This window comes from Sarcophilus harrisii, chromosome X (genome assembly GCF_902635505.1).
Source record: "Sarcophilus harrisii chromosome X, mSarHar1.11, whole genome shotgun sequence".
In the NCBI taxonomy this organism is placed as follows: domain Eukaryota; kingdom Metazoa; phylum Chordata; class Mammalia; order Dasyuromorphia; family Dasyuridae; genus Sarcophilus; species Sarcophilus harrisii.
In genome coordinates, this window is record NC_045432.1 from 80,448,153 (window position 1) to 80,470,796 (window position 22,644).

The 22,644-nt window shown below is 55.6% G+C and overlaps 3 protein-coding genes across 7 annotated transcripts in view; 1 reads left to right on the forward strand and 2 right to left on the reverse strand.

Moving 5' to 3' along the window:
* KIF4A (kinesin family member 4A) overlaps positions 1–12,267 on the reverse strand; it is an 88,168-nt gene extending 75,901 nt beyond the window's left edge. The window contains exon 1 of one of the 3 annotated variants that reach the window (XM_031945040.1): positions 12,208–12,267. The gene's annotated coding sequence lies outside the window, so the exon portion shown is untranslated. The other 2 variants (XM_031945042.1, XM_031945041.1) reach the window with 2 other exon arrangements.
* Positions 12,268–12,440: 173 nt separating this feature from the next.
* PDZD11 (PDZ domain containing 11) lies at positions 12,441–15,787 on the forward strand. Of its 3 annotated transcripts, none has more exons than XM_003774956.2 (7): positions 12,441–12,519; positions 13,546–13,645; positions 14,373–14,456; positions 14,718–14,774; positions 15,012–15,110; positions 15,258–15,318; positions 15,473–15,787. In XM_003774956.2, exons 2-7 carry the CDS (start codon positions 13,559–13,561, stop codon positions 15,505–15,507), a joined length of 423 nt encoding a protein of 140 aa, XP_003775004.1. In that variant the 5' UTR covers positions 12,441–12,519; positions 13,546–13,558; the 3' UTR covers positions 15,508–15,787. The 3 variants fall into 3 exon arrangements, with proteins under 3 accessions (XP_003775004.1, XP_012408860.1, XP_012408859.1); XM_012553406.3 differs by lacking the exon at positions 12,441–12,519 and adding an exon at positions 12,540–12,709; XM_012553405.3 differs by lacking the exon at positions 12,441–12,519 and having other exon boundaries at positions 13,527–13,645.
* Positions 15,788–17,282: 1,495 nt separating this feature from the next.
* LOC116420267 (ras-related protein Rab-6B-like) lies at positions 17,283–20,294 on the reverse strand. The gene is made up of 7 exons (XM_031944639.1): positions 20,276–20,294; positions 19,923–19,976; positions 18,926–19,031; positions 18,710–18,821; positions 18,327–18,420; positions 18,114–18,180; positions 17,283–17,664 (listed from the first exon to the last, which is right to left on the reverse strand). Exons 2-7 carry the CDS (start codon positions 19,941–19,943, stop codon positions 17,597–17,599), a joined length of 468 nt encoding a protein of 155 aa, XP_031800499.1. The 5' UTR covers positions 19,944–19,976; positions 20,276–20,294; the 3' UTR covers positions 17,283–17,596.
* Positions 20,295–22,644: the final 2,350 nt, after the last annotated feature.

Here is a 22,644-nt window from a genome sequence, read left to right on the forward strand (position 1 = left end):
AGCTCCCCCTTGCCCGCCACCCAAACCAATCTCTCACGTTCCTTTGAGTGAACATCCCTTCAAACCCCTTCCCCATCTCCATTCACTAGGCTTTGGCCCAATCTCCTCTATGTTTAATACCAACAGCCTCTTCTCCTCCAATTTCCTCAACTTTTCCCTCATTTCATACCATAATCTTCACCTTCAAAACCAACATCTCGGACCTCTACCCTCTTCAATTTCCTCACCTTGGAAATTCTTTCCTCCTCAGCCTCCATTTCAACAAGTTGCTCCGCCCCGCCACCAAACCAATTCTCCCGTTGCTTGTAGCAACATCCCTTCAGTGCCTCAGGACCCCCACCCCCCATCTTGTCACAGTCCCTGGCTTCCCAACCCCCAACAATCTCCTCCTGTTTAATACCAACAACTCCCTCCTCTCCCCAATTTCCTCAACTTTTTCCCCTCAACCTCTATACCACCAAATTTCCCTTTGAAATACCAAATCTCCTGGACCTCCACCCCCAATTTCCTCCCCGAAATTCTCACCTCCTCACCTCCATTTCAACAAATTTAAGGCCCCCTTGGCCCAAACCAATCTTTCCCCTTGCGGAAACAACATCCTTTCAAGCCCCCCCCCCACCCCATCTTCTCCCAGTCCCTCGGCTTCCGCCCCAAAATTCCTCTGAGTTCTCAAACCACAACCCCGCTCCTCGCCCCTCCAATTTCCTCAACTTTTTCCCTGCCTCTATACCCGAATCTTCACCTTCTGAAATAAACATCTCCCGACCTCACCCCTTAATTTCCTCACCGGCAAATTGAACACCTCCTCAGCCTCCATTTCAACAAGTTGCTCAGCGCCCCCTTGCCGCCACCCAAACCAATCTCTCCACGTTGCGCGGGGATGAACATCTTGCGCCCCACCCCCTCCCCATCTTCTCGTCCCTCAGCTTCTGCCCAATGCCTTTTGTTCCCAACAAACTGCCCCTCCTTTAATTTCCTCCAACGGTTAATATTCCCTGGGCTCCTCCCCCAATCTCTTCACCTTCCAATTCCAACATCTTTTAAACTTCCCCTCTCTTCTCTTGAACCCAACTCTCCGTTTCCCAATACCAACCAGCCTCCCCTCCTTCAATTTCCTCCAACTTTTTCCCTCACCTCTACCCATAATTTCACCTTCTGTAAAACCTCTCTGAACCTCTACTCCTTCCAATTTCCTCACCTTGGAAAATTCTCCCCCTCAGACTCCATTTCAACAAGTTGCTCAGCCCCCTTGGCCACCCCAAACCAATTTCTCGTTGCTCCAGAAACACTTGTTTCTGCCCCCCCATCTTCTCACAGTCCCTCGGCTTCCTCCCAACCCAATCTTCTCCATGTTCTCCAATCCAACAACTACGCCTCTTCCCTCCAATTTCCCTCAACCCCCTAAACCTCTATACCCCCAATCTTACCTTCTGAAATACCAACATTCCTGGACCTCTACCCCCTTTTCCCTCACCGAGAATTCTCACCTCCTCAGCCTCCATTTCAACGTTGCTCCGCCCCCCTCCCCAACCAATCTCTCCCACGTTGGCAGGAAACATCCTTTCAGCCCCCCCCCCCTCCCCCCATCTTTCACAGTCCTGGCTTCCAGAAATTCCTCAGGTTCTCCAATACCAACAACCCCCGCTCCTCGCCCCCAATTTCCTCCAACTTTTTTCCCTCGCCTCTTCCACAATCTTCACCTTCGATTACCGCGTCTCCTGAACCTCTACCCCTTCCAATTTCCTCCCTTGGCAAATTTGTCACCTCCTCAACCTCCATTTCAACAAGTTTCAGCCCCTTGCCAACAGAAACCAATCTCGGGCGTTGCTTGGGATTTAAACATCCCTTCAGACTCTTTTCCCCCAATCTTGTCACAGTCCCTCCGCTTTGAACCAGCAAAATCTCCTCCGTTTCCAATACCAACAACCCGCTCTCCTCTCCTTAATTTCCTCAACTTTTCCCCTCAGCCCTCTTCCACCCAATCTTCACCTTCGTGAACATCTCTGAACCTCTACTCCTTCCAATTTCCTCACCTTGGCAAATTCTAACACCTCCTCACCTCCATTTCAACAAGTTGTAAGCCCCCCGCCAAAGCGATCTCTCCACGTTGGCTTTGGGAATGCAACATCCTTTCCGCCCCCCCACCCCCCATCTTCTACAGTCCCTCCGGCCAAAATTCCTCTGAGTTCTCAATACCAACAACCACACGCTCCTCGCCCTCCAATTTCCTCAACTTTTTCCCCTCAGCCTCTATACCAACCCAATCTTCACCTTCTGAATTACCAACATCTCCTGGCCCTCTACCCCCTTCCAATTTCCTCACCTTGGTAAATTCTAACACCTCCTCAGCCTCCATTCCCAAGTTTCAGCCCCTTGCCTGCCCCAAAACCAATCTCTCCCCGTTGGCTTGCGAACAACATCCCCTTCAGCCCCCCCCCCCCTCCCATCTTCTCACAGTCCCGGGGTTCCAAGTCCAACCCAATCTCCTCCGTTTTTAATACCAACAACCCGCCCTCTGCCTAATTTCCTCAACCCCTAACCTCTGCCTAAATCTTCCTTTACCCATCTCCTGGACCCTTACCCCTTCCAATTTCCTCCCTTGGCAAATTCTAACACCTCCTCAGCCTCCATTTCAACAAGTTGCTCAGCGCCCCCTTGCCACCCAAACCAATCTCTCCACGTTGCGCTTGCGGAATAGCAACATCCCTTCAGCCCCACTTCCCCATCTCACATTCACTGGGCTTCCCGCCCAACCCAATCTCCTCCATGTTCTCAATACCAACAACTACGCACTCCTCTCCCTCCAATTTCCTCAACTTTTTCCCCTCAGCCTCTATACCATGCAATCTTCACCTTCAAATCCAACATCCTGCTCCCCCTTCAATTTCCTCACCGGCAAATTCTAACCTCCTCCAGACTCCATTTCAACAAGTTGCTCCAGCCCCCTTGCCCAACCAAAACCAATTCTCCAGTCGCTTGAGAATAAACATCTTTAGCCCCGACCCCACCTCCCCCATCTTCCACGTCCCTCAGCTTCCATGGAAATGTCCTTCATGTTCCCAACAAACAACCACCACCCTCCTTGCTTTTTTAACCCAGAATAATAGCCTTGGGGCTCCATCCCCTTCTCTTCACCTTCGTTAAACATCCTTAGCCCCACTTCCCCATCTCAAATTCACTGGGCATCCGCCCAACCCAATCTCCTCCATGTTCTCAATACCAACAACCACGCGCTCCTCTCCCTCCAATTTCCTCAACTTTTTCCCCTCAGCCTCTATACCACGCAATCTTCATTTTCTGAAATACCAACATCATTTGGACCTCTACCCCTTACAATTTACGCACTTTGGGGAATAGTAACACCTCCTCAGCCTCCATTTCAACAAGTTGCTCAGCTCCCTCTTGCCCGACACCCAAACCAATCTCTCCACGTTGTGCTTGCGGAATAGCAACATCCCTTCAGCCCCACTTCCCCATCTCACATTCACTGGGCTTCCCGCCCAACCCAATCTCCTCCATTTTATTAAACCTGACTCTTCTCCCTCCAATTTCCTCAACTTTTTCCCTCAGCCTCTTACCATAAATCCACCTTCAAAATCCAACTCTCCTGGTCTACCCCTTCCAATTTCCTCCCTTGGAGTTCCCTCCCAGCCTCCATTTCAACAAGCAGCCTTCCCCCACCCAAACCAAATTTCTCCGTTGGCTTCTTGGAACAACATCCTTTGGCCCCCCGCCCCCCCTCCCCATCTTCTCACAGTCCCTGGCTTCCCCAAAAATTCCTCATTCTCTCCAACAAACCGCTCCCACCCTCCAATTTTCCCTCAACTTTTTTCCCTCAGCCTCCCCCCTCTTCACCTTCTGAATTAACGTCTCCTGAACCTCTACCCCTTCAATTTCCTCACCTTAAATTCTAAACCTCCTAGACCATTTCAACAAGTTGCTCAGCGCCACCCAAACCAATCTCTCCACCTTGCGCTTGTGGAATAGCAACATCCCTTCAGTGCCTCAGGACCCCCACCCCCCCATCTTCTCACAGTCCCTCGGCTTCCGCCCAACCCTATCTCCTCCGTGTTCTCAATACCAACAACTACCCACTCCTCTCCTCCAATTTCCTCAACATTTTCCCCTCAGCCTCTATACCATGCAATCTTCACCTTCTGAATTACCAACATCTCCTGAACCTCTACTCCCTTCCAATTTCCTCACCTTGGCAAATTCTAACACCTCCTCAGCCTCCATTTCAACAAGTTGTTCAGCCCCCTTCGGCCAAAGCGAACTCTCCTTGCTTGAAAACATCCTTTCGCCCCGTCCCCCCCCCCCATCTTCTCCAGTCCCCCCTTCCCCAACGTCAACCCAATCCCTCCATTTTCCAATACCAACAACTCCACTCCCTGCCTCCAATTTCCTCCCTTTTCCTCTCAACCTCTATCCCCAAAATCTTCACCTTCAAAAACCAACATCATTTGGACCTCTACCCCTTAAATTTCCTTTTTGAGAATAGTAAATCCTGCCTCCATTTCAACAATTGCTCAACCCTTGCCACCAAACCAATCTGTCCGGCGTTCATAGCAACATCCTTTCAGCGCCCCCGCCCCCCCACCCCCCATCTTCTCACAGTCCCTCGGCTTCCGCCCAACCCAAATTCCTCTGAGTTCTCAATACCAACAACCACACGCTCCTCGCCCTCCAATTTCCTCAACTTTTTTCCCTCAGCCTCTATACCACGCAATCTTCACCTTCTGAATTACCAACGTCTCCTGAACCTCTACCCACTTCCAATTTCCTCACCTTGGCAAATTCTAACACCTCCTCAGACTCCATTTCAACAAGTTGCTCAGCGCCACCCAAACCAATCTCTCCACCTTGCGCTTGTGGAATAGCAACATCCCTTCAGTGCCTCAGGACCCCCACCCCCCCATCTTCTCAATCCCTGGCTTTAAACCCCCAACCCTTCTCCTCCTGTTCTAAACCCAAAACTACCCACTCCTCTCCCTCCAATTTCCTCAACATTTTCCCCTCAGCCTCTATACCATGCAATCTTCCCCCGAATTACCCTCCTGAACCTCTCTCCTTCCATTTCCTCCCTTCAAAATTCCCCTCCTCAGCCTCCATTTCAACAGTTGTTCAGCCCCCTTGCCGACCCCCAAAAGCGAATCTCTCCCCGTTGGCTTGGGAAAGCAACATCCTTTCGCCCCGTCCCCCCACCCCCCATCTTCTCACATCCTGGCTTCCCCAAAATCCAACCCAATCCTCCATGTTCTCAATACCAACAACCCCGCCTCCCTCTGCCTCCAATTTCCTCAACTTTTCCTCCAACCTCATACCAAATCTTCACCTTCAAATACCAACATCTCCTGGACCTCTACCCCTTCCAATTTTCCTCCCTTGGAAATTCTAACACCTCCTCAGCCTCCATTTCAACAAGTTGCTCAACCCCCCTTGCCACCAAAAATCTCTCCCGTTGCTTGCAAAACCTCCTTTCAAGCGCCCCCCTTCCCCATCCCCATTTTCTCCGTCCCCCTAACCAAATTCCTCAGTTCTCAATACCAACAAACCATCCTCGCCCTCCAATTTCCCTCAACTTTTTCCCTCAGCCTCTCCCGCAATCTTCACCTTCTGATTACCACGTCTCCTGAACCTCTACCCACTTCAATTCCTCACCTTGGCAAATTCTAACCCCTCCCTCAGACTCCCATTTCAACAATTGTAAGCCACCCAAACCAATCTCTCCACCTTGCCTTGTGGAATAACATCCCTTGTGCCTCAGGACCCCCACCCCCATCTTCTCACAGTCCCTGGCTTTCCCAACGCCCAACCCTTCTCCTCCTGTTCTCAATACCAACAACACCCCTCTCCTCCAATTTCCTCAACATTTCCTAGCCTCTATCCATGCAACTTACCCTTGGATTACCAACATCTCCTGAACCTCCTCCCTTTTTCCTCCCGGCAAATTCAACCCTCCCAGCCTCCATTTCAACAAGTTGTTCAGCCAACAAGTTGCTCAGCCTTCCCCACCCAAACCAATCTCTCCTAGTTGTGCTTGCGGAATAGCAACATCCCTTCAGTGCCCCCCCCACACCCCCCATCTTCTCACAGTCCCTCGGCTTCCGCCCAACCCAATCTCCTCCGAGTTCTCAATACCAACAACCACGCGCTCCTCGCCTTCCAATTTCCTCAACTTTTCTTCGGCCCTATATAACGCAATCTTCACCTTCTGAAATACCAACATCTCCTGGACCTCTACCCCTTATTTTCCTCCACCTTGGAAAATTCAACACCTCCTCCCTCCATTTCAACAAGTTGCTCCAGCCCACTTAAAAACGATTCCACGTTGGGGCGGAATAAACATCCTTTCCCCCCCCCCCACCCCCATCTTCTCAGTCCCTCCTTAACCAAATTCCTCAGTTCTCCAATCCAACAAACACGCTCCTCCCCAATTTCCTAACCCCTCAGCCTCTATACCAACCCAATCTTCACCTTCTAATTAAACATCTCCGGACCTCACCCCTTCAATTTCGTCCTTTTAAATTCTAACCACTCAGCGGCATTTCAACAAATTGCTCCACCCACAAAACCAATTCTGGACGTTCTGGGATTCAACATCCCTTCAGTGACTCTGTCCCCGCCACCCCCCCATCTTGTCACAGTCCCTCGGCTTTTCCCAACCCAATCTCCTCCGTGTTCTCAATACCAACAACCACGCTCTCCTCTCCCTTCAATTTCCTCAACTTTTCCCCCCTCACCTCTTAAAAATCTTCACCTTCTGAAATACCAACATCCCCTGGACCTCTACCCCCTTCAATTTCCTCACCTTGCAAATTCCCCCTCCCAGCCTCCATTTCAACAAGTTGCTCAGCCCCCCGCCACCCAAGGAATCTCCCCGTTGGCTTGGAAAAACATCCTTGGCCCCTCCCCCCCACCCCCCCATCTTCTCACAGTCCCTCGGCTTCCGCCCAACCGTCCAACCCAATCTCCTCCATGTTCTCAATACCCAACTCCACCCTCTGCCTCCAATTTCCTCCCAGCCCCTCAAACCCTCTATCCACCAAATCTTCCCTTCTGAAATACCAACTCTCCTGGCCTCTACCCCTTAATTTCCTCACCTTGGCAAATTCTAACACCTCCTCACCTCCATTTCCAACAATTGCTCAGCCCCTTGCCGCCACCAAAAATCTCCCACGTTGCCTTATTGAAAACAACATCCTTTCAAGCCCCGGCCCCCCCCCCCATCTTCCACAGTCCCCCCAAACAAATTCCTCGGTTCTCAATCCAACAACCACATCTTGCCCTCCAATTTCCTCAACTTTTTTCCCTCAGCCTCTAACCACGAATCTTACCTTCAATTACCCGTCTCCAAACCTCTCCTTAATTTTCCTCACCTTTTAAATTCACCTCCTGATCCATTTCAACAGTTGCTCCAGCGCCCCTTGAAACCAATCTTGGGCGTTCGCTTGCAGTTAACATCCCCAGTGACTCTGTCCCCATCTTGTCCAGTCCCTCCCTTTTCCCCCCAACCCAATCTCCTCGTGTTCTCAATACCAACAACCCGCTCCTCTCCCTTCCATTTCCTCAAAATTTCCCCCTCAGCCTCCTTCCATCAATCTTCACCTTCTGAATTGAACATCTCCGAACCTCTCCCTTCCAATTTCCCCCGAAATTCCCCTCCTCGATCCATTTCCAAGTTGCTCAGCCCCTTGCCAACCACCCAAAACAATCTCTCACGTTCCTTGAAAACATCCCTTCAGTGCCCCCCCCCCATCTTTTGTCCTGGGCTTCCGCCACCCCAATCTCCTCCAGCTAATAAACAACTCCATCCCTCTGCCTCCAATTTCCTCAACCCCCTCCACTGTATCCACCAAATCTTCACCTTCAAATACCAACATCTTGGACCTCTACCCCTTCAATTTCCTCCCCTTTAAATTCTAACACCCCTCGCCCTCCATTTTCAACAATTGCTCAGCGCCCCCCTTGCCCCGGAAACCAATTCTGGAGTTGCGCGGGATTAAAAACATCCCTTCAGTGATTGTCCCCCTCCCCCCCCATCTTGTCACAGTCCCTCCCTTCCCCCAACCCGCCCAATTCCTCCTTTCTCAATCCAACAACCCGCTCTCCTCTCCTTAATTTCCTCAACTTTTTCCCTCAGCTTACCAATCTTCACCTTCTGAATGCTTAACATCTCTGACCTCTACTCCCTTCCAATTTCCTCACCTTGGCAAATTCTAACACCTCCTCAGCCTCCATTTCAACAAGTTGCTCAGCGCCCCCTTGCCGGCCACCCAAACCAATCTCTCCACGTTGCGCTTGCGGAATAGCAACATCCCTTCAGCGCCCCCCCCCCCCCCCCCCATCTTCTCACAGTCCCTCGGCTTCCGCCCAACCGTCCAACCCAATCTCCTCCATGTTCTCAATACCAACAACTACGCACTCCTCTGCCTCCAATTTCCTCAACTTTTTCCCCTCAACCTCTATACCACCAAATCTTCACCTTCTGAAATACCAACATCTCCTGGACCTCTACCCCCTTCCAATTTCCTCACCTTGGCAAATTCTAACACCTCCTCAGCCTCCATTTCAACAAGTTGCTCAGCGCCCCCTTGCCGGCCACGGAAACCAATCTCTGGACGTTGCGCTTGCGGATTAGCAACATCCCTTCAGTGACTCTGTCCCCCTCACCCCCCCATCTTGTCACAGTCCCTCGCTTCCGCCCAACCGCGCAACCCAATCTCCTCCGTGTTCTCAATACCAACAACCACGCTCTCCTCTCCCTTCAATTTCCTCAACTTTTTCCCCTCAGCCTCTATACCATGCAATCTTCACCTTCTGAATTAGCAACATCTCCTGAACCTCTACTCCCTTCCAATTTCCTCACCTTGGCAAATTCTAACACCTCCTCAGACTCCATTTCAACAAGTTGCTCAGCGCCCCCTTGCCTGCCACCCAAACCAATCTCTCCACGTTGCGCTTGCGGAATAGCAACATCCCTTCAGCGCCCCTGCCCCCCCCCCCCATCTTGTCACAGTCCCTCGGCTTCCGCCCAACCGCCCAACCCAATCTCCTCCGAGTTCTCAATACCAACAACCACACGCTCCTCGCCTTCCAATTTCCTCAACTTTTTTCCCTCAGCCTCTATACCACGCAATCTTCACCTTCTGAATTACCAACATCTCCTGGACCTCTACCCCCTTCCAATTTCCTCACCTTGGCAAATTCTAACACCTCCTCAGCCTCCATTTCAACAAGTTGCTCAGCGCCCCCTTGCCGGCCACCCAAACCAATCTCTCCACGTTGCGCTTGCGGAATAGCAACATCCCTTCAGCGCCCCCCCCCCCACCCCCCATCTTCTCACAGTCCCTCGGCTTCCGCCCAACCGCCCAACCCAATCTCCTCCATGTTCTCAATACCAACAACTACGCACTCCTCTCCCTCCAATTTCCTCAACTTTTTCCCCTCAGCCTCTATACCACGCAATCTTCACCTTCTGAAATACCAACATCTCCTGGACCTCTACCCCCTTCCAATTTCCTCACCTTGGCAAATTCTAACACCTCCTCAGCCTCCATTTCAACAAGTTGCTCAGCGCCCCCTTGCCCGCCACAGAAACCAATCTCTGGACGTTGCGCTTGCGGATTAGCAACATCCCTTCAGTGACTCTGTCCCCCCCACCCCCCCATCTTGTCACAGTCCCTCCGCTTCCGCCCAACCGCGCAACCCAATCTCCTCCGTGTTCTCAATACCAACAACCACGCTCTCCTCTCCCTTCAATTTCCTCAACTTTTTCCCCTCAGCCTCTATACCATGCAATCTTCACCTTCTGAATTAGCAACATCTCCTGAACCTCTACTCCCTTCCAATTTCCTCACCTTGGCAATTCTTAACACCTCCTCAGACTCCATTTCAACAAGTTGCTCCAGCACTTCCTGCCACAAACCAATCTCTCCACAGTTGCGACTTGTCGAGATGAACATCTCTTCAGCCCTGCCCCCCCACCCCCCATCTTGTCACAGTCCCTCCTTCATGCCACTAACCCTAATCTCCACCGTGTTCTCAATACCAACAACCACGCTCTCCTCTCCCTCCAATTTCCTCAACTTTTTTCCCTCAGCCTCTATACCACGCAATCTTCACCTTCTGAATTACCAACATCTCCTGGACCTCTCCCCCTTCTAATTTCTTCACCTTTGCAAATTCTAAAACCTCCTCAGCCTCCATTTCAACAAGTTGCTCAGCGCCCCCTTGCTGGCCACCCAAACGGATCTCTCCATCTTGCGCTTGCGGAATAGCAACATCTCTTCAGCAAACCCGCCCCCCCCACCTCCCGATCTTCTCACAGTCCCTTGGATTCCGCCCAACGCAATCTCCTTCATGTTCCCAATACCAACAACGATACACACCTTGCCCCCAATTTCCTCAACTTCGGAAATACTAATATTCCCTCAGTCTCCATACCGCCCAATCTCTTCACCTTCCAAAATATCAACATTCCCTTGGCATCTGCCCCCTTTCAAATTTCCTCACCTTTGGGAATACTAACATCTCCTTGGTCTCCATTTCAACACGTTCCTCTGCTCCCCCTTGGGCACCACCCAAACCAATCTCTTTACATTCCCCTTCCGGAATACTGACATCCCCTCAGCCCCGCCCCCTCCCCCATCTCTTCAGTCCCTTGGCTCTACCCAACCCAATCATCTCACTTTGCCATATACCAACAACCCCTCACCCTCCTGTCTCCGCCCCCCTCCCCCCACTTTCCTTACTTTTGGCAACATAAACATCCCCTCAGCATCCATTCTCCAGATCTCCTCAGTGTACCTTTTGGCCTCACCCACCCAATTCCTTCACGTTCCTCCTCCGGAATCCCAACACCCCCTAGTCCCTTGGCCTGCGACCCTCCCCCCCCACTTTCCTCACCTTAGGGAATATTAACATCTGTTCCGCCTTTGGCTGTTCCCTCCCCCCCCCCCCAGCCCCAGCAATTTACTCAACTTCGGGAATGGTAACATCCCCTCAGCCTCCATCCTGCCATGCTCTTCAGCATCTCTTGCATCTTACCTGTCCAATCTCTTCACCTTCCAGAATACCAACATCCCCTCAGCTTCCCCCACTCACCCAATCTCCTCAGTGTTACCAATACCAACAAGCCCCAGGCCTCCATCCATCCAATTTCCTCCCTGTCAATAATACCACATCCCTTCACCCCTCCCTCCAACTTCCTCATCTTCGGGAATACTAACATCCCCTTAGTCTCCATCCTACTCAACTGCCCCACCTGTTAGCAATACCAAGATGCCCTTGTCCTCCACTCCCCCATCTCTTCAGCTTCCACAGCACAACATCGCCTTGGCTTCTGTCCCCCCACTTTGCTCATCTTCGGGAACACTAACATCCCCTCGGTTTCCACCCAACCCAGTCTCCTCAGTGTTACCAATAGCAACCTGCCCTCGGCCTCGATTCCACCCAGTCTCTTCACATGCGGAATATTAATATCCCCTCGGTCTCCATCCCACTCAGTCTCCTCACCTGTCAGCAATACCAAGATCCCCTATGCCCTCGCCCTCCGCCCTCCCCAATCTCCTCAGTCTGCACAGCAGCCACATCCCCTCGGTCTCCAACCCCCAATTTCCTCAGTTTCTGTCCCCAATCTCCTCAGTCTCCACCACACTAACATCCCCTCGGCCTCCGGCCCCCCAATCACCTCCGCTTTCTCAGGCCCTTCACAACGTCAGCATACTGTCAACTGCCTCCCCTCCCCCCAATCTCCGCAGCGTTCTGACTTCCAAAGTCTCTGACTTCTTGACTCCAGCTCAGCCTATTCAGGTCCCGAATCTACTCCTGTCCCTCCCCCACTGCTCCCTCCTCCCCAATATCTCTGCAGTCTCCTCACCTTCAAAATCTCCTCAGACTCAAACCCTCCCCACAAGCCTCCTCCGGAGAGTCGCAATCCCCTGAGCCTCCTCCCCCCCAAAGCCTCAAGCCCCCCTCGGCGCCCCCACCGTAGCCTCAGCGGCCGCAGGGCCTCGTTTTGACTGGGTCCTCCCGCGCCGCGCCGCGCCGCGCCGCGCCCCTCGGCGCCGCTAGGTCTCCGCGAAGCCCTGGCGCACCCCCCACTTTCCACACACCCCCTCTGCCAGCGGCTCACCCGCGGGCCTCCGGACTCCCGGCGGCACAGATCCCTCCCGAGGCCTCCCGGCCCCGCAAACCCCACCGTACCTTTTAACCGCCAAGTTTCAAATCAGCCTGGGAGGCGCCGGCCAATCAGCGGACGGAAGAAAGGAGGCGGGGCCTCCGGGACAGAGGCGAGTCCCGGAGCGCAGGCGCAAAGCGCCCCGGCTCTCGCCCCGCCCCCTCCGCATCCCGCCCCGCCCAGGGAGACACCGCGGCTGGGTTGGGCTCTCCCGAGCTCCCCGCCTGCTGGGGGGGGCGGGGGGGAGGGGGTTCTCTTCGCTTCCGCTTCCGGCTCTCAGTCTCCGGCACGGGCGCCCGAAAGTCCAAGCTGGCGGTGGCGCCGGAGCCCCAGTCCAGGTGAGGCGCTGCCCCGCGGGGAGCCGTCCCGGGGACAGGGGCACGAGGGCGCGGCCAACTGTCAACGGGCTGGGGGCCGCCTGGGGAACGCGAAGCTTATTGCCCGAGAAGGTTGGCTCGCCCTGGCCAAGGGCTTCTGCCCTGCCTCCTCCGAGCTGCTCTGCGCCTGCGCGTCCTTGCCCCCTAAATGGTGAGGAGGAGGCTTGGCGAACCTGGAAAAACTGGGTTCGTGCCCGTCTCTCACACTTAGTTTGGGATCCTAGGCGACTTAGGCTTACGCTTAGTGCTCACTGGCTCGTCTTAAAGACCTGTTAGTGGCTCCTAGGAGGTGCTAAGCTCTTGACCGATATTTGATACAGCGACCCTCTGAAGTAGGTGCAGTCATGATCTCCATTTTATAGATGAGGAAATTGAGGCAGATGGAGGTACAGAGTCAATCAGCTAATAATTTTCTGAGGCTGACTTTGGATTCAGGAGTTCTCGATTTCAGGCCCAACCACTCTATCCGTTTTGCCATCGAGGTGCGTGCAGATATTAATGTTAACTCATTTTTGTCCAGCCGGCATTAGCCGGATGAGGATAACGTGTGGAGATTGATTTGGGAGGGAGGGTTTGGCTCAGATCACCTTGGCAACGTTCTGATCAATGTTCTGATTGAAGTATAGGATTTTTAGAGCAAGAGTTAAAAGGGGCTGCAATTCATTCATTCATTCATTTCTTTATTTGTTTGCTGAGGCAATTGGGGTTAAGCGACTTGCCCAGGGTCACACAGCTAGGCAGTGTGAAGTGTGTGAGAACAGATTTGAACTCGGGTCCTCCTGACTTCAGGGCTGGTGCTCTATCCACTGCGCCCCCTAGCAGCCGGAGGGGTTATCCTTATTTTCCAGGGGAAACAGCAAAGACCCAGAGAGAGGCAGCGATTTTCTCCAAAACGGTCCAGAACTAGCACTCACTCTCTCAGTCACGTGTGTGCCGGTTTGACTCCCCCCTCCCAGCTGAATGCCAGTTTATGTTTGTTCTCCTCAGCCCCTCCCCAGAAATGGAAGGCCAGATTCCTTATGATGATTACCCGGTGGTCTTCTTGCCACCCTATGAGAATCCCCCAGCCTGGATTCCTCCTCATGAGGTGTGTTGTTTTCCCCTTCTTCTTGTGTGGGGCCAGTGGGGAAACGGGGAGGCTGTTGCGACTCGGGTTTGATGCCTGGAGTATAGAATGGAGTCGGTGACCGATTGTAGGGGAAGGCTTAGAATGAAACGATTCTGCCTCATTGTCCTGCCTGGGAACCTTCTATAAAGGCCTTTTGACATTGTGCCCTGTCCCTGGTACCTTGGAAGTGGGATTGCAAATCCAGTGCGTGCCTCCCTCGGGGAGCCCCTTCTAAACAATTATTTGCTGTTAAGTCATTTCAGTTGTGTCCCACTCTGTATGACCCCATTTGGGGTTTTCCTGGCCAAGATACTGAAGTGGTTTGCCATTTCCTTCTCTGGCTCATTTTACAGATGAGGAAACTGAGGCAAACAGGGTGAAGCGACCTGCCCAAGGTCACACAGTTAGTGTTGGAGGCTGGATTTGAACTAGGAAGATGAGTATGCTTCTCAGCCCAGTGCTCTGTCACCTAGCTACCCTAACAATTTACTGGACTCTAATTCTTGCCCAACCTGTCCCTTCGAGGGCATTCTAAACACGTAGAGCCCAACGGTTTTCATTTCTTCAGGAGGAGAAGACTCAGCCTCCTTGTGCCAAGTCCATGACCACTCTCTCTTGTCCTGGCTCCAGGATGAGCAGAAAGTAAAACAGAGGGAGGACCTCTGGACAGGGAATGTGATTCCTGGGGGTGGGCTATGTATTGCAGAGGGTCTACCACCCAGACTACAACAATGAGTTGACCCAGTTTCTGCCTCGGACCATCATGCTGAAGAAGCCCCCAGGAGCCCAGGTGAGCCTGCGGAGCGTCCTTTTCTTAGACCAGGTTGAGTTGATCTTGCCGAGGGTGTTGCTTAGAGCTTGGCCTAGGATTGAAGTAGAATAGTAATCCAAGGCAGACCCCATTTTCCCCCACGATCCTGGGAGTGCTGAAATGCCACCCCCGATTTTCCTTTCTCTCTCTAGAAGAGCCATGTCAACTTTGGTGGGACTAGATGCTCTTGGCCACGTGCCTTCTCCGTTGAATCTCCTTCCCTGTGTCCTTCTCTTACAGTTGGGATTTAACATCCGTGGGGGAAAGGCCTCCCAGCTGGGTATCTTCATCTCCAAGGTGGGTCAGCGAACAAGGGAACGTCCTGCATGATATTTGACTAGCTGGTCTGCAAGTAGAGCTCTGGTTGTCCCGGTGCTAGGAGATGGATGCTCTCGAGTTTACAAAGCGATTCTTTATTCTTGGCAGACCCACCCCCTGACTGCCAAATCGGCTGCCCCCTGTCTGGTTCATACAGTCTCCCCTACAAAGCCATTTTCCTACAACACTCCCACGTGTCCTTCATATTCCTGACAGGTGATTCCCGACTCGGATGCCCATCGGGCAGGACTACAGGAAGGAGACCAGGTTCTAGCTGTCAATGAAGTGGATTTCCAAGATATTGAGCACAGCAAGGTGAAAGAGTCCCCAGCCCCGTGGATGGGTCAGATTGGGCAACCCAGGAAAGTGTGACACGCAGCCGGTGTTGGGGGTGTCGGGGCCTGTATTGGGGGTGCCCGGGGCCCGTGTTTCTGCTTTCTCCTAGCTCCTTCTGCCTTTCAGGCTGTGGAGATCCTGAAGACGGCCCGAGAGATCAGCATGCGTGTCCGCTTCTTCCCCTACAGTATGTTTCGGAGTGAAGGGCCCCGATAGTCACGGTTCTATTTGTAATGGCCGAGGGCCCCGGGTTGCAGCAAAAACTGGGAGCAGAGGGGGAGGCGGGCTTTCTGCCATGAGAGAGCTGTACCCTTTCTTCTGTGGATTTTTCTCACCCCCAGATTACCATCGCCAGAAGGAGAGGACTGTACACTAGGAGCTGCACCCTTCCCCTGCATGTAGAATCTCCCTGGAATACCAGACTTAGAAAGCACCCAGGAAATCTTGCGCTGAACCAGACCTCAGCCTGCACTGCCCTCAACTACACTGCACTTTCTCTCATTTCCTGGGTGGGCTTCGGGCCTAGTAAAGGCAAGGGAACCTTTCCAGGGAGAATCCCCTTCCTCTCCGCCAGCATTGATCTGTGACAGGAAGCCCAATGAAAACCTCGTTCCCCCTCTCCCCTGCTAAATAAAAGGAAAAGCTGGATTACTGGTGACGTGGCTTTATCATTTGGATCGGGCAAGTGCCACATTCAAGGCAGGGAGAGGGCGGGCTGTGAAAATCTTTGTAACAGGCAATGAGGTGGCAAGTAGCGCCCGCCTCCGCCACGGGCACTGTGCTCGAGGGCTTCTCTCCTGGTTGGCACAGGCCCCGGCTCTGGTGTCCCCAAATCGGGGCAGCCTCGTCTGCCGTCTCTCCCACCCCGAGTCCCGCTTCCCTTGTTTTCGGCACTCATAGCTGAAGCCAGCTGTACAAAACCCTGGTTTGCCACCCACCTGGGGCGTGGACCTGTACAAAGGGGAGAGTGGAGAAGGGAAAGGATAACAGGGTAGCCCCAAGTTGGGGATCTGAGACCAAAGCGGAGCTGAGGAGAGCAGCTGCCAATCCCATGCCCGAACTGCAAACCAACCAACCAATGTTGCCAAAAGGCCTTCTAGTCTACCCGTTGTCTGGCCGGGAGGTAAATGGGGTGGCATGGGGCTCATTCTAGAGCTGCTTAGGCCAAAGAAAGCCATTGTGGTGGGCCAGGCGTGAGGGAAACTACACCTGAATGAGGGGATGCCCTTAGCTCCCAGCCTTGCCCGGGGCTGCGCAACCCTCACTTCTGTCTCCTTCCCTTTGCTTACCCCAGAGCTGAAATTAAGCTGTTTAACGCCCACCCTCTTCCTGGGTCTACCATCCTCTTCCTCCCCTCCACCTCTGAAGTACGAACCCTACTTGTTCCTGCAATCGAGTGGCTTCCCGAGCCCCTACTCTTTTGGACAGTGGGAGGGGTCTGGCCCTGTGCACCCCTGTATTTCTTCTGCCACCCTTCTCTTTCCCACCGTTCGGGATGGCTCCCAAGATGGTCTTGTCGGGAGGCTGGCCAGGCTTCCGAGCTGCCCGAACGCGCAGGCGGTCAGAGGCCTTGGCCGATCGGGTCAGGCCGGCGGGGGGGGGGGGGGGGGGGGGGGGGGGGGTGGAAGTGAGACGACTGGCGTTCAAGGCCGAGAGAGAGGCCGGATGAGCAGGGGACGGAGCGGGATCCCTGCCTGTTACAGCCCAGACTGTCACTGTCAGGCAATCTCGGTTCGCAAATTGCGGTTGGGCCAGAGAAGAGACTTGTGGGAAGTGGGCTCGAGCCCCTCGGCGGGAGCCGATTGGCTGAGCCTCGACGGCTCGCTTCTATTGGTCACACGGAGAGCTCCATTTCCGCGGCTCTCTTGCGATTGGCCGCTCTAAAAGTCACGGGGTTGCCGGGAGGGGCGGGTTTGTTTACTTGGGGACCTTCGGTCTTTGCTCGCTCCCCGTCCCTTCTATTGCAACCCCCCCGGCCCCCCCCCGCCCCGGGACACCTGTGAGGTTCCCTCCCAACCGACCGTGGGTAGGGGCGGGCTGGCGAGGGGCCGCCGCGAGCTTCGGGCCCAGGGGGCCGAGGCTTTCCGGAAGGAGGGGCTGGGCGGCGCCGAGGGGAAGAGGGACACGCTGGGGGGGAGGGAGGGGCCGGGCCGATGCTAAGCCATTTATTAAAGAAGCGAAGGGGACAGGGGAGACCCGGGCGAGCCGGGCAGCTTGAGGCCGAGGGCCGATCGACACCTCCCCACCCGCTGAGGAGGGAAGGCTGGACCCGGCCTCCTCTGTCTGTCTGCCCGGGGTCCGGACCGCGGGGGCGGCGCCCGGGAAAGAGGCGAGGGGCAGACGGAGGTGATGGAAGGAACCTCGGAGGGGCAGCGAAAGTAGGAGCGCGAGGTTCAGATCCACCACGTGGAGCCCGCCCGCTGCGAGGGGGGGGGGGGGCGGGCTCCCCCGAGGGGGGCGGGTTCTTAGCAGGAGCAGCCGCCGCCGCCCTCAGCGTCCGGCTCACTCGCCTTCTCCAGAGTGATCTCCACCACTGGCCAAGGAGTCAAGGAAGTTCTCGAGCAGGGGGGTGGGGGGAGGGTGGGCCAGAGGAGGGAGGGGACTCCTGGGGCGGGGGGCTCGGGCTGTCGGGAGAAGTGGGGGGAAGTGAGGGGAGGCTCAGTGAAGTAAACTGGCCCTTTGTCTCCGAATGTTGTCCTTCCTGTCTCTGTCTCTGTCTCTCTGTCTCCCTGTCTCTGTCTCTGTCTCCCTGTCTCTGGCTCTGTCTCCCTGTCTCTGGCTCTGTCTCCCTGTCTCTGGCTCTATCTCTCAGGGCAGGGCATGTTGGAAGGGGCAAGTCCTCTGGGCTCAAGTGAATAACTCAGTTCTATTTTCTTCTCCTCCTCAGGTGCCCAAAGTGGGACCTTCTCAGCTCCCGGCCCCCACCCAAGTTGCCTTATAATCCCCCCCTTCCCCCCCCCCCCCCCCCCCCAGACAGGATACGTTCGCTGGTGCTTTCCTCTGGGACACTGTTCATGAAAGGCAGCACAGAAGCCACTCGGCGGAAGAGCTGGGGAGGTGCAAACATGCAGAACACATAGGCGTCCACATATAATACAAGCTGTTCTGATTTGTGTTGGGAGGCCGGCCGGGATGGCCCAGAGGAGAGGGGGGTTGGGAGGGGCTGCCACCAAGGGAAGGAGAACCAGGTGTTACCTGCTTGACGTTGTAGCCGGTTTTGGCGCTAGTCTCGATGAACATGACGTTCAGGTCCTTGGCTTTTTGCTTTCCCTCCTCTGGTGAAACTTCCCTGGATACACCAGAGAGGGAGAAGTTCAGACATGGGGGTATAAAAGACAATTTTTTTCCCCACGAATAGAGGGCCCGGTATTCAGCTCAGCAGAAGCCTAAGACAGCCACCAATTCTGCCGCTGCTCGGCTTGGGCCAAGACCCCCAGAAGGGCCAGCCCCAAGCCTCTGGCTCTACATCCTGGCAACCCCCCCCTCCCCTCACACAGGCCCGTCTAGAGCTCAGGTACCAGGTGACCCACAAGAGGCCCTCAGTCTCTACCCCGAGACACAGCCCTTGCGCCTCTCACCTCTTATGGCCCAGGTCATTCTTGTTCCCCACCAACATGATGATGATGTCCCCACCGCGCTCCGTCCGAACTTCCCGGATCCACCTGGTCGTCTGGTAGAAGGTGTTAATGTCTATAGAGAAAGGGTATGGGGGGGGGGGTCTAAGAATCTGGGAAGGTTCTTACCCCCATCCCTTTCCCCACTTTCCAGGACCTCACAAAACCCCAGAAACCCACTTGTAATATCATAAACAATAATAGCAACAGTGGAGTCCCGGATGTAGCTGGGAATGAGGCTTCGGAAACGCTCCTGGCCGGCGGTGTCCCATAGCTGCAGCCTGATCTGAGGAAGACAAACCCCACCCCCCCCAAGGTCAATTAGCCACCTTACACGACTTAGACAGAACCAACATTTATCTGGAGGAACAAAGATCTAGGATCTCAGGGGAAATGATGAACCAAGTAGGGATGAAGGGTGTCCACCTTAAATGGAGACTAGCAATAAAAATGATTTGGTGCCGGTTAAAAATGAAAAGCTAGATCGGTGGAACACACTAGAGGAGCCAGATCCAGAAGTAATCCAGCCTAGTGTTTGCCACACCAGGGAACACAAACTCCTGGGAGAACGGTTCTGTATTCAACGAGAATGGCTGGAAAAACTGGAAAGCAATTTGGCAGAAAAGCTCCAAATGAATACCCGAGCTGAGCTTAGCAGGGAGAAGAGAAGGGAAGGAGGTGGCTTGGGCAACTGTGGTCTGGAGCAGCCATTCTTAACCAAGAAAGAGGTGGAGGTGAGCAAAAAGGGAGAGCTGGGCGACTTCCCGCCCCCACGGAAAAGCTTTTGTTTGAGCGGAAGGCAGCTGAGAAGGCACAGTGCCTGGGGGTGATGGCAATCTGCATCCCAGAGCTCCGACCAAAGTTTGATAGCCGAGCTACGAGAGGGATTACCAAATGGCTCAGACTATGGACAGGCTGCATTAAAATGCTGTTCACCAGCCTTCGAAACTGGAGAAGGCGGGGAGCTCGTGCCCATGGCGGGGTGGAAAGGAAAGCTTGAGGCTCCATATGCCCTGCCGGGGAGGATGCTGCTTTGGAGTCCGACAGCCCGCTGTGCTTTGTGGCACTGGGCACTTCCTTCCCCCTCCGCACCTTTTGACAAAATGTTACCAGGAAAGAGTTGCCTGGATAACAGGACGGTCACGTCCGCCCGACTCTTCAACTTTTGGTCACTTACTGAACGATCCTCCAGGTACATGGTCTTAGACAAGAAATCGATCCCAATAGTGGCCTGAAAGAGAGAGAGAGACAGGGATACAGAGGGAGGGGAGGGAGGGAGGGAGGGAGAGAGAGAGAAAGACAGAGACACAGAGAGAGAGAGACACAGAGAGAGAGAGAGACAAAGACAGGGAGAGAGACAGAGAGAGAGAAGGAAAGAGACAGACAGAAAGGTGTTGGAACTGAGTTACTAGGTGACCTCTCCCCCCAACCCAAAGGGGAGGCCAAGTAGCTGCTAATGTCTGCAAGTCTCCGTGTCCCCGCGCTGCCTTGAAGGGCTGGGCGGGGACCCCTTCTCCCCGGTCCCCTCACCTGGTAGTTGTTTCAAGCTTTACCGTCGGTGATGGGAATCTTTCCCCACTGTGGGCGGGAGCGGCACGCTGCTTTAAAAGGGCCTCCCGCCCCCTCCCGTCGCTCCTCCTCTCCCCCTCCTTCCGCCCTCCCTTCCCCCTCGCGCCCCCGCCAGCGCCCTCAGCCCTGGCGGTCCCGATCCTCCTCCCGCCCTCCATGGCGTCCCGATCCCCCTCCCCCCCCGCCCCCGCCTCCGGGCCCCCGGCCCCCCCCGTCCGGGCTCCCCACGGCCCCGCCCCCCTCCCCCCCCCCCCGGGGTCCCCACGCCCCCCCCGCCCCCCCGCCGTCCGGGCTCCCCAACCCCCCCCCCCCCCCCTCCCGTCCAGGTTCCCCCGGCCCCGCACCCCTCTCCCCAGAAAACCATCTTGAACTTGCGGCGCCAGGCCAAAATCGAAAGTCTTGGTCCCATAAACGTCCAGCAGCGCCGGGCTCCCGTATCCCGGACCTCTCGGGGCAGAATCCTTTAACCCTGGCGTCTCTGCTGGGCCGGCGGCGACCTGGAGGAGGGGCTGAGGCGAATACGTCGGGAGCCCGGCGGTGGCCGGCCCACGCCCCCTGGGGCCCGGCCGTGCCAACCCGCCTGGGGAGGTTGGCCTCAAACCGGCCCGCCCCCGGGGAAGAGCGGAGGGCGGAGCGGGCTCGGCACCGCCAGCCCCTCCCCTCCCCCTCCCGCTCCCAGCCCCCAGGTACTCCGGGAAGTGCCGCCGCCGGCAAAGGTATCCTCAAGGCCCCCACCCCCAGGATCGGGTCCACGCTCCCAGCCCCTGAACTCAATGGGATGCGCGCGGGAAAGCCGGGCAGGGGCCCGGGGGCCTCTTGCGCGGCCCCGCCAAGGGGAGGCGAGGCAGGGATTCTCATTTAGGGGAGGGGCGGAGAAGCTAAGGCCGGGCGCGTCCCCGCGGGCTTCTGCCCCCTCCCTCCCCTCCCCATCTACTCTCCCTTTCCTCCTTGACCTGGAGAGCTGCTTGCCCCGGCCTGTCCCTAAGGCTCTGGGGCCGGTGCCTCCGGCCCCCCCAGTCCCTCTCCCATTGGCCGGGGCGGAGGAAACTGGACCCCTTGACCAGCACGGACCAGCACAGCAACCCCCTGCGACCCCCCGAGGGGGCGCCGGAGGCTCGAGCTGGGGAGGCGGGGGAGGGGCAGGAAGGGTTCGAGGCTCCAAGGCCGGAGCCCTGAGCATTGGTCACCCAGAGTGTCAGGGAGAAGGGCCCCCCAGGGCAGCGAACGCCACTAGTGATGACCGAAATCCCCTTTCCGGTCACCAGTCCCTCCCTGACTTTCTCCAACAAAGGGGAGCCCGCTCTTTCCCGAGGCTCCCCGGGGCATTGTGGGGCAACAGGAAGGCCACGGGGACCCCGTTCCCGCAGCTGCTCTTTGCTGGGCCCTCTAGGGTTGCCCTAGGAGGGGCTTCAGTTGGATGGTCCCGGGTCAGAGCCCCCTGTCGGGCGTCGGGCCCTCGCGGTTTGGCCGCTGCGGGGGGGGAGGGGGGGGGGAGGGCAGCAGCCAGGGAGCCACGGCCTCGCTCCCCCAGTTCGGACCCCAAGCTCCCCTCGAATTTCCATGAATACTCGATTCCCTAATAAAAACCCACCGGCCCCTGCTATACACTTAATGGCCATTAAGCCGGAGGAGCCGCCCCCAAACCCCGATTCCCAGCTGTGGCAATGGGAGAAGTGATCTCCGCCCAGATCATGGAACGGACCCCAGAGGCCCGAGGCTTCGCACCTGCGAGACGCCCCAGCCCGACCCCGCTGCGGGGGCCGGAGGCCCCCGGCCCGCACGGCCCAAGACCCACGTTTGGGCCTCAGACTCATAAAGAAGGTCCTGGATATTCTGTTCAATCCAAGCCCTTTGATCATCTGCGGAGAAGATTCGGGGCTCGCGGCCAAGGACAGCCAGTGTCCCATTATAGTCTGGCTTGTCGGGCCGCAGTCCAGCGCCTTCCCTTATCCAGCCGCTCCTCGCAGACCCACCTGGTGACGTCATCGCGCCTGTTGCCCCCTCCCCCTTCCCCCACCCCCCTCGGCCATTCATTCCCTGCCCCCCTCGGAACAAGAAACACAGTCTGCAAGTCAGTCTACTTTATTTTGGGCCACGTTCAATTCGTCTCACGGGGAGCCACCCGGGGCCCAGGCTCCATGGGCTTCCTTAGTTGTCCTCAGCGTTGGGGGCCTCCTCCTCAGGCTCCTCTCCCCCCTGGCCCTTTGGCCACCTCTGAGCAAACTCCTCGATGATGATGTCCTCACTTCTGCAGCGGCAGCAAAAGGAGGAGGGGGAAGGGAAGACAAACTTTCCCTCTTCCTGGTCCTCCCTCCCATGTCCCAGCCTGG

Excerpts from the sequence above, each read along its gene's own strand:
- PDZD11 (XM_012553405.3), top strand. The coding sequence starts at position 13,529 with ATGTTTGTTCTCCTCAGCCCCTCCCCAGAAATGGAAGGCCAGATTCCT. Across the intron at positions 13,646-14,372 it reads CCTGGATTCCTCCTCATGAG|AGGGTCTACCACCCAGACTA; the intron begins GTGTGTTGTTTT and ends TATGTATTGCAG. Across the intron at positions 15,319-15,472 it reads TGTCCGCTTCTTCCCCTACA|ATTACCATCGCCAGAAGGAG; the intron begins GTATGTTTCGGA and ends TCTCACCCCCAG.
- LOC116420267 (XM_031944639.1), bottom strand. The coding sequence starts at position 19,943 with ATGTACCTGGAGGATCGTTCA. Across the intron at positions 19,032-19,922 it reads TGTACCTGGAGGATCGTTCA|ATCAGGCTGCAGCTATGGGA; the intron begins GTAAGTGACCAA and ends TGTCTTCCTCAG. Across the intron at positions 18,421-18,709 it reads AATGACCTGGGCCATAAGAG|GGAAGTTTCACCAGAGGAGG; the intron begins GTGAGAGGCGCA and ends TGGTGTATCCAG.